Below are 14924 nucleotides of genomic sequence, written 5' to 3' on the forward strand. Positions count from 1 at the left end.
GTCTCACCTCCAGTCTGTTCCTCCTCAGGTCACGATCGTCATCAAGTATTTCTTCCAGTTCGGTTTCTTCCCGTTCAATCAGAAGCTGGAGGTGGACCGGTCCAAACCGTTCCACCCGCCCAACATTCTGGGAGTGGAGAAGAAGGAAGGCTACGTCCTGTATGACCTGCTGCAGCTGCTCGCTCTATTCTACCACAGAGCCATACTCAAGGTAATCACACTACTCTACCACAGAGCCATACTCAAGGTAATCACATTACTCTACCACAGAGCCATACTCAAGGTAATCACACTACTCTACCACAGAGCCATACTCAAGGTAATCACACTACTCTACCACAGAGCCATACTCAAGGTAATCACATTACTCTACCACAGAGCCATACTCAAGGTAATCACACTACTCTACCACAGAGCCATACTCAAGGTAATCACATTACTCTACCACAGAGCCATACTCAAGGTAATCACATTACTCTACCACAGAGCCATACTCAAGGTAATCACATTACTCTACCACAGAGCCATACTCAAGGTAATCACACTACTCTACCACAGAGCCATACTCAAGGTAATCACACTACTCTACCACAGAGCCATACTCAAGGTAATCACACTACTCTACCACAGAGCCATACTCAAGGTAATCACACTACTCTACCACAGAGCCATACTCAAGGTAATCACACTACTCTACCACAGAGCCATACTCAAGGTAATCACATTACTCTACCACAGAGCCATACTCAAGGTAATCACATTACTCTACCACAGAGCCATACTCAAGGTAATCACATTACTCTACCACAGAGCCATACTCAAGGTAATCACACTACTCTACCACAGAGCCATACTCAAGGTAATCACACTACTCTACCACAGAGCCATACTCAAGGTAATCACATTACTTTACCACAGAGCCATACTCAAGGTAATCACACTACTCTACCACAGAGCCATACTCAAGGTAATCACACTACTCTACCACAGAGCCATACTCAAGGTAATCACACTACTCTACCACAGAGCCATACTCAAGGTAATCACACTACTCTACCACAGAGCCATACTCAAGGTAATCACACTACTCTACCACAGAGCCATACTCACATGTTGATTTACTCCTCCTCATCCTCCTCATGTTCCCCCTCCTCCTCCTCCTCCTCCTCCTCCTCCTCCTCCTCTCATCCTCCCCCTCCTCCTCCTCCTCCTCCTCCTCCCCCTCCTCATCTTCCCCCTCTCCCTCCTCCTCTTCCTCATCTTCCCCCTCCCCCTCCCCCCCTCCTCCTCCTCCTCCTCATGTTCCCCCTCCTCCTCCTCCTCCTCCCCCTCCTCCTCTTCCTCCTCTTCCCCCTCCCCCTCCCCCTCCTCCTCCTCCTCCTCCTCCTCCTCCACAGTGCCATGGACTTTGGGACCAAACTGTTTCAACAGAGGCTGACACTCCTGGTCACCATGACAACCAGGCAGACTCCGCCCACGCTTCCACCTCCATCAGCCCAGCTGATCCCAGCAGCACACTGCGGCGGCGAGGCCGGAGACGAACGCGGTCCAGCTCCACCCAGCTGCGCTCTCCTGCTGGTAGAATCCAACACACCTTATGTATGGGGGGGGGGGCTTTAATCATGTTGTTGTATATTCAGTGAGATACGCTGAACACGTTTGATAACTCGTCTATAGAAACAGCAGTCGCCCCTGGGTGGCGCTCTGAGGAACATGTATTGAACAGTTGGTGTTTTCTTCTTCGGTGGTTTCAGGCAGCGTCAGCTCTTCAGCTCAGCAGCTCGGCAGGTTTGATCTTCTGTTGCAGAAACTTCAACAACTTTCCATCAGAGCCAAGAACTGCTCTGTTAGCAGGTATGCTAACGCTAAAACCTGACAGCGACCCTCACCTGTCTCACACCTGTCTGACCTGTCTCACCTGTCTCACCTGTCTCACCTGTCTCACCTGTCTGACCTCTCTCACCTGTCTCACCTGTCTCACACCTCTCTCACCTGTCTCACCTGTCTCACCTGTCTGACCTCTCTCCCCTGTCTCACACCTGTCTCACACCTCTCTCACCTGTCTCACCTGTCTGACCTCTCTCACCTGTCTCACCTGTCTCACACCTCTCTCACCTGTCTCACCTGTCTCACCTGTCTGACCTCTCTCACCTGTCTCACACCTGTCTCACACCTGTCTCACACCTCTCTCACCTGTCTGACCTCTCTCACCTGTCTCACCTGTCTCACACCTCTTTCACCTGTCTCACCTGTCTGACCTTTCTGACCTGTCTCACCTGTCTCACCTGTCTCACCTGTCTGACCTATATGACCTGTCTGATCTGTCTCACCTGTCTGACCTCTCTCACCTGTCTCACCTGTCCCACACCTCTCTCACCTGTCTCACCTGTCTCACCTGTCTGACCTCTCTCACCTGTCTCACCTGTCTCACACCTCTCTCACCTGTCTCACCTGTCTGACCTCTCTCACCTGTCTCACCTGTCTCACCTTTCTGACCTATATGACCTGTCTGACACCTGTATCACCTGTCTCACCTGTCTCGCCTGTCTCACCTGTCTGACCTGTATCACCTGTCTCACCTGTATCACCTTTCTCACCTGTCTCGCCTGTCTCACCTGTCTCACCTGTCTCACCTGTCTGACCTATATGACCTGTCTGACCTGTCTGACCTGTCTCACACCTGTATCACCTGTCTCACCTGTCTCACACCTGTATCACCTGTCTCACCTGTCTCGCCTGTCTCACCTGTCTCACCTGTCTCGCCTGTCTCACCTGTCTCATCTGTCTCACCTGTCTCACCTCTCTCGCCTGTCTCACCTGTCTCACCTGTCTCACCTCTCTCGCCTGTCTCACCTGTCTGACCGGTCTCACCTGTCTGACCTGTCTCACCTGTCTCACCTGTCTCACCTGTCTCACCTGTCTCACCTGTCTCACACCTGTCTCACACCTGTCTCACCTGTCTCACCTGTCTCACCTCTCTCGCCTGTCTCACCTGTCTCACCTCTCTCGCCTGTCTCACCTGTCTCACCTGTCTCGCCTGTCTCACCTCTCTCACCTGTCTCACCTGTCTCACCTCTCTCGCCTGTCTCACCTGTCTCACCTCTCTCGCCTGTCTCACCTGTCTCACCTGTCTCGCCTGTGTCACCTGTCTCACCTGTCTGACCTGTCTGACCTGTCTGACCTGTCTCACCTGTCTGACCTCTCTCACCTGTCTCACCTGTCTCACAACTGTCTCACCTGTCTCACCTGTCTCACCTGTCTCACCTGTCTCACCTGTCTCGCCTGTCTCACCTGTCTCACCTGTCTCGCCTGTCTGACCTATATGACCTGTCTGACCTGTCTCACCTGTCTGACCTGTCTCACACCTGTATCACCTGTCTCGCCTGTCTCGCCTGTCTCACCTGTCTCCCCTGTCTCGCCTGTCTCACCTCTCTCACCTGTCTCACCTGTCTCACCTGTCTCACCTGTCTCACCTGTCTCACACCTGTCTCACCTGTCCACAGGTGTATGTCTCTGTACCGTCCCATCTGTCAGTTCTTCAGAGCTCTCGTCCAACCAGAGTACAGCGCTGTCACAGACGTGTACGTCCTCATGTTCCTCGCCGACACCGTCGACTTCATCATCATCGTCTTCGGCTTCTGGGCCTTCGGGGTAAAACTTCATCACGACGTCACATGACATCACATGACATCACATGACATCACATGACATCACATGACATCACATGACATCACATGACATCACTGAAACCTTTGACCTATCTCTGTTCAGAAACACTCTGCAGCTGCTGACATCACTTCCTCCCTGTCAGAGGACCAAGTTCCTGAAGCATTCCTGGTCATGGTTCTGATCCAGTTTGGTACGTCTACCTGTCTGTCTGCTCACCTGTCTGTCTGCTCACCTGTCTGTCTGTGTCACCTGCAGTGTTGGGGAAGCCACTTTGCAGGCGTAGCTTGTAAGACTACATGTAGTTCATCCTACTGATCCTACAGCAACTACTGATACTGATTATACTGATTATACTGATTATACTCATTATACTGATTATACTGATTATACTGATTATACTGATTATACTCATTATACTGATTATACTGATTATACTGATTATACTGATTATACTGATTATACTGATTATACTCATTATACTGATTATACTGATTATACTGATTATACTCATTATACTCATTATACTGATTATACTGATTATACTGATTATACTCATTATACTCATTATACTGATTATACTGATTATACTCATTATACTGATTATACTGATTATACTGATTATACTCATTATACTCATTATACTGATTATACTCATTATACTGATTATACTGATTATACTGATTATACTCATTATACTGATTATACTCATTATACTGATTATACTCATTATACTGATTATACTCATTATACTCATTATACTGATTATACTGATTATACTCATTATACTCATTATACTGATTATACTGATTATACTGATTATACTGATTATACTGATTATACTCATTATACTGATTATACTGATTATACTGATTATACTGATTATACTCATTATACTGATTATACTCATTATACTGATTATACTGATTATACTGATTATACTGATTATACTGATTATACTGATTATACTCATTATACTCATTATACTGATTATACTGATTATACTCATTATACTGATTATACTCATTATACTGATTATACTGATTATACTCATTATACTGATTATACTCATTATACTCATTATACTGATTATACTGATTATACTGATTATACTGATTATACTCATTATACTGATTATACTCATTATACTGATTATACTGATTATACTGATTATACTCATTATACTCATTATACTGATTATACTGATTATACTCATTATACTGATTATACTGATTATACTGATTATACTGATTATACTCATTATACTGATTATACTCATTATACTGATTATACTCATTATACTGATTATACTGATTATACTGATTATACTGATTATACTCATTATACTCATTATACTCATTATACTGATTATACTGATTATACTCATTATACTGATTATACTGATTATACTGATTATACTGATTATACTCATTATACTCATTATACTCATTATACTGATTATACTGATTATACTCATTATACTGATTATACTGATTATACTGATTATACTGATTATACTCATTATACTCATTATACTGATTATACTGATTATACTGATTATACTGATTATACTGATTATACTGATTATACTCATTATACTGATTATACTCATTATACTGATTATACTGATTATACTGATTATACTGATTATACTGATTATACTGATTATACTGATTATACTCATTATACTCATTATACTCATTATACTGATTATACTCATTATACTGATTATACTCATTATACTCATTATACTGATTATACTGATTATACTCATTATACTGATTATACTCATTATACTCATTATACTGATTATACTGATTATACTGATTATACTGATTATACTGATTATACTGATTATACTCATTATACTGATTATACTGATTATACTGATTATACTGATTATACTGATTATACTGATTATACTGATTATACTGATTATACTGATTATACTGATTATACTCATTATACTGATTATACTCATTATACTGATTATACTGATTTAACTCAGCGTTGAATACATCAACATGTGGTTTATATGTGTAATATATAGACATGTCTGCTCACCTGTCTCACCTGTCTGTCTGCTCACCTGTCTCACCTGTCTGTCTGCTCACCTGTCTCACCTGTCTGCCTGCTCACCTGTCTCACCTGTCTGTCTGCTCACCTGTCTCACCTGTCTGTCTGCTCACCTGTCTCACCTGTCTGTCTGCTCACCTGTCTCACCTGTCTGCCTGCTCACCTGTCTCACCTGTCTCACCTGTCTGTCTGCTCACCTGTCTCACCTGTCTGTCTGCTCACCTGTCTCACCTGTCTGTCTGCTCACCTGTCTCACCTGTCTGTCTGCTCACCTGTCTCACCTGTCTGCCTGCTCACCTGTCTCACCTGTCTGTCTGCTCACCTGTCTCACCTGTCTGTCTGCTCACCTGTCTCACCTGTCTGTCTGCTCACCTGTCTCACCTGTCTGCCTGCTCACCTGTCTCACCTGTCTGTCTGCAGGTACCATGGTGATAGACAGGGCTCTGTATTTGAGGAAGACAGTTTTGGGGAAGTTGGTGTTTCAGGTGATTTTAGTTTTGGGGATTCACTTCTGGATGTTCTTCATCCTGCCGACCGTCACTGAGAGGTAACCTCACTCATACATGTTATATACATGCTAGTGTATATTGATCATGAATATATTGATCATGTATATCTGCAGGCGCTTCAATCAGAACCTTGTGGCTCAGCTCTGGTATTTTGTGAAGTGCGTTTACTTCGGGCTGTCGGCCAATCAGATTCGATCTGGTTACCCAACACGAGTTCTGGGAAACTTCCTGACGAAGAGTTACAACTACCTGAACCTGTTCCTGTTCCAGGGGTGAGTGTGTTAGCCTAGCTTAGCATAAAGCTACAACTACCTGAACCTGTTCCTGTTCCAGGGGTGAGTGTGTTAGCCTAGCTTAGCATAAAGCTACAACTACCTGAACCTGTTCCTGTTCCAGGGGTGAGTGTGTTAGCCTAGCTTAGCATAAAGCTACAACTACCTGAACCTGTTCCAGGGGTGAGTGTGTTAGCCTAGCTTAGCATAAAGCTACAACTACCTGTTCCAGGGGTGAGTGTGTTAGCCTAGCTTAGCATAAAGCTACAACTACCTGAACCTGTTCCAGGGGTGAGTGTGTTAGCCTAGCTTAGCATAAAGCTACAACTACCTGAACCTGTTCCAGGGGTGAGTGTGTTAGCCTAGCTTAGCATAAACACAGGAAACAGCTGACATTTAAGCATGATGTTCTTCACAAACGTGTTGTTACCATGGTAATGCTGGACCTGTCTGTCTCCACCTGTCTCTCTCTCCACCTGTCTCTCTCTCTCACCACCTGTCTGTCTCCACCTGTCTCTCTCTCCACCTGTCTGTCTCCACCTGTCTCTCTCTCACCACCTGTCTCTCTCTCTACCTGTCTGTCTCCACCTGTCTCTCTCTCACCACCTGTCTGTCTCCACCTGTCTCTCTCTCACCACCTGTCTGTCTCCACCTGTCTCTCTCTCCACCTGTCTGTCTCCACCTGTCTCTCTCTCTCTCCACCTGTCTGTCTCCACCTGTCTCTCTCTCTCTCCACCTGTCTGTCTCCACCTGTCTCTCTCTCTCTCCACCTGTCTGTCTCCACCTGTCTCTCTCTCTCCACCTGTCTCTCTCTCTCCACCTGTCTCTCTCTCTCCACCTGTCTGTCTCCACCTGTCTCTCTCTCTCCACCTGTCTCTCTCTCACCACCTGTCTCTCTCTCTACCTGTCTGTCTCCACCTGTCTCTCTCTCACCACCTGTCTGTCTCCACCTGTCTCTCTCTCACCACCTGTCTGTCTCCACCTGTCTCTCTCTCCACCTGTCTGTCTCCACCTGTTTCTCTCTCTCTCCACCTGTCTGTCTCCACCTGTCTCTCTCTCTCTCCACCTGTCTGTCTCCACCTGTCTCTCTCTCCACCTGTCTGTCTCCACCTGTCTCTCTCTCTCTCCACCTGTCTGTCTCCACCTGTCTCTCTCTCTCCACCTGTCTGTCTCCACCTGTAGTTTCCGGCTGGTGCCCTTCCTGACGGAGCTCCGTGCGGTGATGGACTGGGTCTGGACAGATACGACGTTGTCTCTGTCCTCATGGATCTGTGTGGAGGACGTCTACGCACACAGCTTCGTCTTAAAGTGCTGGAGAGAGTCTGAGAAGGTCTGATTACATCATCACTGTGTAACATGACATCACTGTATAACATGACATCACATGACATCACTGTGTAACATGACATCACTGAATAACATGACATCACATGACATCACTGTGTAACATGACATCACTGTGTAACATGACATCACCTGTGTGTACCTGTGTGTATATTGATGTACCTGTGTGTACCTGTGTGTACCTGTGTGTACCTGTGTGTACCTGTGTGTATACTGATGCACCTGTGTGTACCTGTGTGTACCTGTGTGTACCTGTGTGTACCTGTGTGTATACTGATGCACCTGTGTGTACCTGTGTGTACCTGTGTGTACCTGTGTGTACCTGTGTGTATACTGATGCACCTGTGTGTACCTGTGTGTACCTGTGTGTATACTGATGCACCTGTGTGTACCTGTGTGTACCTGTGTGTACCTGTGTGTATACTGATGCACCTGTGTGTACCTGTGTGTACCTGTGTGTATACTGATGCACCTGTGTGTACCTGTGTGTATCAGAGGTACCCTCAGCCTCGTGGGCAGAAGAAGAAGCGTGTGGTGAAGTACGGGATGGGCGGTCTGATCGTGCTGCTGCTGATCTGCATCGTCTGGTTCCCGCTTCTCTTCATGTCTCTCATCAAGTCCGTCGCCGGCGTCGTCAACAGACCGCTGGACGTGTCTCTGACCATCACACTGGGAGGCTTCCAGGTAACACACCTGTAGTAACACACCTGTACACACCTGTAGTAACACACCTGTACTAACACACCTGTACTAACACACCTGTACTAACACACCTGTAGTAACACACCTGTACTAACACACCTGTACACACCTGTACTAACACACCTGTACACACCTGTACTAACACACCTGTACTAACACACCTGTACTAACACACCTGTAGTAACACACCTGTACTAACACACCTGTACTAACACACCTGTAGTAACACACCTGTACTAACACACCTGTACTAACACACCTGTACTAACACACCTGTAGTAACACACCTGTACTAACACACCTGTACTAACACACCTGTAGTAACACACCTGTACTAACACACCTGTACACACCTGTACTAACACACCTGTACTAACACACCTGTACACACCTGTACTAACACACCTGTAGTAACACACCTGTAGTAACACACCTGGACTAACACACCTGTACTAACACACCTGTACACACCTGTAGTAACACACCTGTACTAACACACCTGTACTAACACACTTGTACACACCTGTAGTAACACACCTGTACTAACACACCTGGACTAACACACCTGTACTAACACACCTGTACACACCTGTACTAACACACCTGTAGTAACACACCTGTACTAACACACCTGTACTAACACACCTGTACACACCTGTAGTAACACACCTGTACACACCTGTACTAACACACCTGTACACACCTGTACTAACACACCTGTACACACCTGTACTAACACACCTGTAGTAACACACCTGTACACACCTGTACTAACACACCTGTACACACCTGTACTAACACACCTGTAGTAACACACCTGTACTAACACACCTGTAGTAACACACCTGTACTAACACACCTGTACTAACACACCTGTACTAACACACCTGTACTAACACACCTGTACACACCTGTACTAACACACCTGTAGTAACACACCTGTACTAACACACCTGTAGTAACACACCTGTAGTAACACACCTGTAGTAACACACCTGTACTAACACACCTGTACACACCTGGACTAACACACCTGTACTAACACACCTGTTGTTTTGTTGGCAGCCGATCTTCACGATGAGCGCGCAGCAGAATCAGCTAAAAGATCTGACTGAGGAAGACTTCAGCTCCTTCATCAGCTCCTACAGTTACACACCTGTGAGTACCTGTAGTACCTGTAGTACTACTACACACCTGTAGTACCTGTAGTACTACTACAAACCTGTAGTACCTGTAGTACTACTACACACCTGTGAGTACCTGTAGTACTACTACACACCTGTAGTACCTGCAGTACTACAGTGTTTTGTAGTTCTATCCTACTGCCTGTGTTTCCCAGAGTGCTTTGCAGTTCCTGGAGGCGTACAGCATGGAGGACGTGACTCTGGCGGAGCTGCAGGGCAGCAGCAACTCTCTGTGGACCATCAGTCCTCCCAGCAGGACTTACCTGAGCCAGGTGCTCAACCTGGACCACTTCCCCCTCACGCTGTCCTGGACCATCCAGAGGTGAGCAACTGATCAATAACTCATCAATAACTGATCAGTAACTGATCAGTAACTGATCACTAACTGATCAGTAACTGATCACTAACTGATCACTAACTGATCACTAACTGATCACTAACTGATCAGTTATTGATCAATAACTGATCAGTAACTGATCAGTAACTGATCAATAACTGATCAATAACTGATCACTAACTGATCAGTAACTGATCACTAACTGATCAATAACTGATCACTAACTGATCAGTAACTGATCACTAACTGATCACTAACTGATCAATAACTGATCAGTTATTGATCAATAACTGATCAGTAACTGATCAGTAACTGATCAGTAACTGATCAATAACTGATCAATAACTGATCACTAACTGATCAGTAACTGATCACTAACTGATCAATAACTGATCAGTAACTGATCACTAACTGATCACTAACTGATCACTAACTGATCACTAACTGATCAGTAACTGATCACTAACTGATCAATAACTGATCACTAACTGATCAGTAACTGATCACTAACTGATCAGTAACTGATCACTAACTGATCAATAACTGATCAGTAACTGATCAGTAATCAATCCTCAGCTCTCTGAGTGTGTGTTGTCTCCTACAGGAACCTGAGTCTGGGGGCGAAGGCGGAGCTTGCCTCAGGTAAACATGTGACCTACCTGGATGATCAGACCCGCCTGGACCTGATCCAGCTGCTGAACGGGACCAGGTCACTTCCTGTGTGAGTCCAGGGGGCGGGGCTTCAGTTCAATTCAACCTTTATTTATACAGCATAATATAATAAACATATATAAGGTATATAATATAATATAATATAATATAATATAATATAATATAATATAATATAATATAATATAATATAATATAATATAATAAACATATATAAGGGTTAGGGAGTTTAATGCTCTGTAACAGGATGTGATGTCACTAACTTCAGGAACAGGAAGACTACATATGATGGACTCTAATAAACTACAAACATGTCCGATGGTGTAAATGCTAAATGCTAGCAGCTAACTGTTTGTCCCCAGGTTGATACAGGAAGTGCTGCCATGTTTCATCCGAGCTCCGAGCGACTCCAACGCCAAACCCATCGAGCAGCTTTACCCAGGTTCATATTTCATGCTCTGTAACGCTGCATGTGATTGGTCGAGCAGCTTGACCCAGGTCCATGTGATTGGTCGAGCAGCTTTACCCAGGTTCATGTTTCCTGCTCTGTATCGCTGCATGTGATTGGTCGAGCAGCTTGACCCAGGTTCATGTTTCCTGCTCTGTAACGCTGCATGTGATTGGTCGAGCAGCTTTACCCAGGTTCATGTTTCCTGCTCTGTAACGCTGCATGTGATTGGTCGAGCAGCTTGACCCAGGTTCATGTTTCCTGCTCTGTATCGCTGCATGTGATTGGTCGAGCAGCTTGACCCAGGTTCATGTTTCCTGCTCTGTATCGCTGCATGTGATTGGTCGAGCAGCTTTACCCAGGTTCATGTTTCATGCTCTGTAACGCTGCATGTGATTGGTCGAGCAGCTTGACCCAGGTCCATGTTTCATGCTCTGTAACGCTGCATGTGATTGGTCGAGCAGCTTGACCCAGGTCCATGTTTCATGCTCTGTAACGCTGCATGTGATTGGTCGAGCAGCTTGACCCAGGTCCATGTTTCCTGCTCTGTAACGCTGCATGTGATTGGTCGAGCAGCTTGACCCAGGTCCATGTGATTGGTCGAGCAGCTTTACCCAGGTTCATGTTTCCTGCTCTGTAACGCTGCATGTGATTGGTCGAGCAGCTTTACCCAGGTTCATGTTTCCTGCTCTGTAACGCTGCACGTGATTGGTTGAGCAGCTTGACCCAGGTTCATATTTCCTGCTCTGTATCGCTGCATGTGATTGGTCGAGCAGCTTGACCCAGGTTCATATTTCCTGCTCTGTAACGCTGCATGTGATTGGTCGAGCAGCTTTACCCAGGTTCATGTTTCATGCTCTGTAACGCTGCATGTGATTGGTCGAGCAGCTTGACCCAGGTTCATGTGATTGGTTGTTTCAGTTCAGCGCTGATGTCACAGTTACACATAATATATAAAATATAATAATATACATTATATAGATATAATAATATAATATATAATGTATAAGAGCAGCTTTTAACAGTAAATGTAAATCCAGTTTTTTTGCAGCCGTTTCCATGGTAACAAGCTTGCACTGATGTACCCTCCAATCACACGGCTGTTCTCTGTCGTCCAATCAGACGACCGCTTCAAAGACATCCTGCTTGCCTTGGAGCGATCGACCAATCAGAGCGGAGAGATCCAGGAGTGGTGGATTGTCGACCAATCGGCTGCCAGCATGCTGCCTGTCGGGGGCGGGGCCTCGTCAGCTGACAGGAGGGAGGCGGGACTTCAGCTGCTCATCTTCAGTGATAAAGTTAGCCCGCCGAGTCTGGGCTTCCTGGCCGGATACGGGTACGTAGTACTACTGTAGTACTAGTGTAGTATTGTAATATTACAGTAGTAGTACTGCAGTATTGTAGTATCATTGTGTATTTTAGGATCATGGGCCTCTACGCCTCGGTGGTTCTGGTCATCGGGAAGTTCGTGCGGGAGTTCTTTAGTGGGATCAGTCACTCCATCATGTTCGAGGAGCTGCCGAGCGTCGACCGCATCCTCAAACTCTGCACCGACATCTTCCTGGTACTGACCCCGCCCACTCACGCTCAGCGTCTGATTGGCTGCCCTGCTGTGATCTGATTGGCTGTTCTCTGTTCTCTCTGTTTCAGGTGAGAGAGACAGGTGAGCTGGAGCTGGAGGAGGAACTGTACGCCAAACTGATCTTCCTCTATCGATCCCCAGAGACCCTGATCAAATGGACCCGCCGCTGACCTCATCAATAATCACCTGTAGTGATGTCACAGCCCTGTAGTGATGTCACAGCCCTGTAGTGATGTCACACTGACCTGTAGTGATGTCACAGCCCTGTAGTGATGTCACACTGACCTGTAGTGATGTCACAGCCTTGTAGTGATGTCACATTGACCTGTAGTGATGTCACAGCCCTGTAGTGATGTCACAGCCGTGTAGTGATGTCACAGCTGTGTAGTGATGTCACATTGACCTGTAGTGATGTCACAGCCGTGTAGTGATGTCACACTGACCTGTAGTGATGTCACAGATGTTGCTTTAAAGAACAGGACATTTCCTGTTTGCTGGTTGACCAATAGGAGCATCTGGAAGGCGGGGCTAAGTCTTCAGACAGTGATGACTGATTATTGATTACTGTTTACTGATTATTGATGACTGATAACTGGAATTGTTTAATGCAGCTTCGTTTTAACTGTGAAGAACTAACTGGAAACAGGAAGTGATGTCATCAGCAATAAGCATCACTTCACATTTATTTATTTGATCGGAACAAACCTCAGTATTATGTTAGCTTCATGTTAGCTCTGTGTTAGCCCTACATTAGCTTCATGTTAGCTCTGTGTTAGCCCTACATTAGCTTCATGTTAGCTCTGTGTTATCCCTACATTAGCTTCATGTTAGCTCTGTGTTAGCCCTACATTAGCTTCATGTTAGCTCTGTGTTAACCCTACATTAGCTTCATGTTAGCTCTGTGTTAACCCTACATTAGCTTCATGTTAGCTCTGTGTTAGCCCTACATTAGCTTCATGTTAGCTCTGTGTTATCCCTACATTAGCTTCATGTTAGCTCTGTGTTAGCCCTACATTAGCTTCATGTTAGCTCTGTGTTAGCCCTACATTAGCTTCATGTTAGCTCTGTGTTAGCCCTACATTAGCTTCATGTTAGCTCTGTGTTAGCCCTACATTAGCTTCATGTTAGCTCTGTGTTAGCCCTACATTAGCTTCATGTTAGCTCTGTGTTATCCCTACATTAGCTTCATGTTAGCTCTGTGTTAGCCCTACATTAGCTTCATGTTAGCTCTGTGTTATCCCTACATTAGCTTCATGTTAGCTCTGTGTTAGCCCTACATTAGCTTCATGTTAGCTCTGTGTTAGCCCTACATTAGTTTCATGTTAGCTGTAGATAGCTCTGTGTTAGCCTTACATTAGTTTCATGTTAGCTGTAGTTAGCTCTGTGTTAGCCCTACATTAGCTTCATGTTAGCTGTAGTTAGCTCTGTGTTAGCCCTACATTAGCTTCATGTTAGCTGTAGTTAGCTCTGTGTTAGCCTTAAATTAGCTTCATGTTAGCTGTAGTTAGCTCTGTGTTAGCCTTACATTAGCTTCATGTTAGCTGTAGTTAGCTCTGTGTTAGCCCTACATTAGCTTCATGTTAGCTGTAGTTAAATGTGTATTGTTTGTTTTTACAGTGAATCTAAAACCTGTAAACTGTGTTTCTGAATATGTGAAAAGTGAAAAATGAATAAATGAAAGACTTTTGTGACTCAGCTGTTTGTTGCAGCGGTGTTAATCACATGCTGCTGTTTCTGTATTTACACCGTTTAATGACCTGGGTTAGGGTTAGGGTTAGGGTTAGGGTCTGTAGTACAGACGCAGCGCTGCCCTGCAGGAAAATAAAACCTGATCAGTTTCAGTGTTTTTCTTTTTCTGGCATCGATGCGTTTCCCTGCTATAGAGATAAATGCTAAACATAATAAATCTGAACCTTCAAATAAGTAATAACAATCATTTTAGGTTATAATTCAGTTATAGGTTCAAAGTGTCTCTTTTAGTAGTGTGTGTTACTACACACACACACACATCTGTACACACACACACACACATCTACACACATCTGTACACACACACATCTGTACACACACACATCTGTACACACACACACACACACATCTGTACACACACATCTGTACACACACACACACACACA

At 45.1% G+C, this 14924-nt stretch overlaps 1 protein-coding gene and 1 long non-coding RNA gene across 2 annotated transcripts in view; one reads left to right on the top strand and one right to left on the bottom strand.

Moving 5' to 3' along the window:
• The window catches only part of LOC133977261 (piezo-type mechanosensitive ion channel component 2-like), a 62454-nt gene extending 47981 nt beyond the window's left edge, over nucleotides 1-14473 (top strand). The window contains 16 exon segments of the mRNA XM_062415361.1: nucleotides 29-211; nucleotides 1398-1578; nucleotides 1755-1854; nucleotides 3504-3651; nucleotides 3772-3859; nucleotides 6163-6289; nucleotides 6365-6523; nucleotides 7706-7853; nucleotides 8363-8551; nucleotides 9635-9727; nucleotides 9909-10075; nucleotides 10695-10811; nucleotides 11122-11201; nucleotides 12330-12543; nucleotides 12630-12771; nucleotides 12858-14473. Of these exon segments, the coding sequence (XP_062271345.1) occupies nucleotides 29-211; nucleotides 1398-1578; nucleotides 1755-1854; nucleotides 3504-3651; nucleotides 3772-3859; nucleotides 6163-6289; nucleotides 6365-6523; nucleotides 7706-7853; nucleotides 8363-8551; nucleotides 9635-9727; nucleotides 9909-10075; nucleotides 10695-10811; nucleotides 11122-11201; nucleotides 12330-12543; nucleotides 12630-12771; nucleotides 12858-12959 (2238 nt within the window). The 3' untranslated portion in view covers nucleotides 12960-14473.
• Nucleotides 6983-7597, bottom strand: LOC133977267 (uncharacterized). Its single transcript, XR_009924967.1, has 3 exons — nucleotides 7556-7597; nucleotides 7274-7383; nucleotides 6983-7003 (listed from the first exon to the last, which is right to left on the bottom strand). It is a non-coding gene; the product is annotated as an uncharacterized LOC133977267 (long non-coding RNA).
• Nucleotides 14474-14924: the final 451 nt, after the last annotated feature.

This window comes from Scomber scombrus, unplaced genomic scaffold (genome assembly GCF_963691925.1).
Source record: "Scomber scombrus unplaced genomic scaffold, fScoSco1.1 SCAFFOLD_59, whole genome shotgun sequence".
In the NCBI taxonomy this organism is placed as follows: domain Eukaryota; kingdom Metazoa; phylum Chordata; class Actinopteri; order Scombriformes; family Scombridae; genus Scomber; species Scomber scombrus.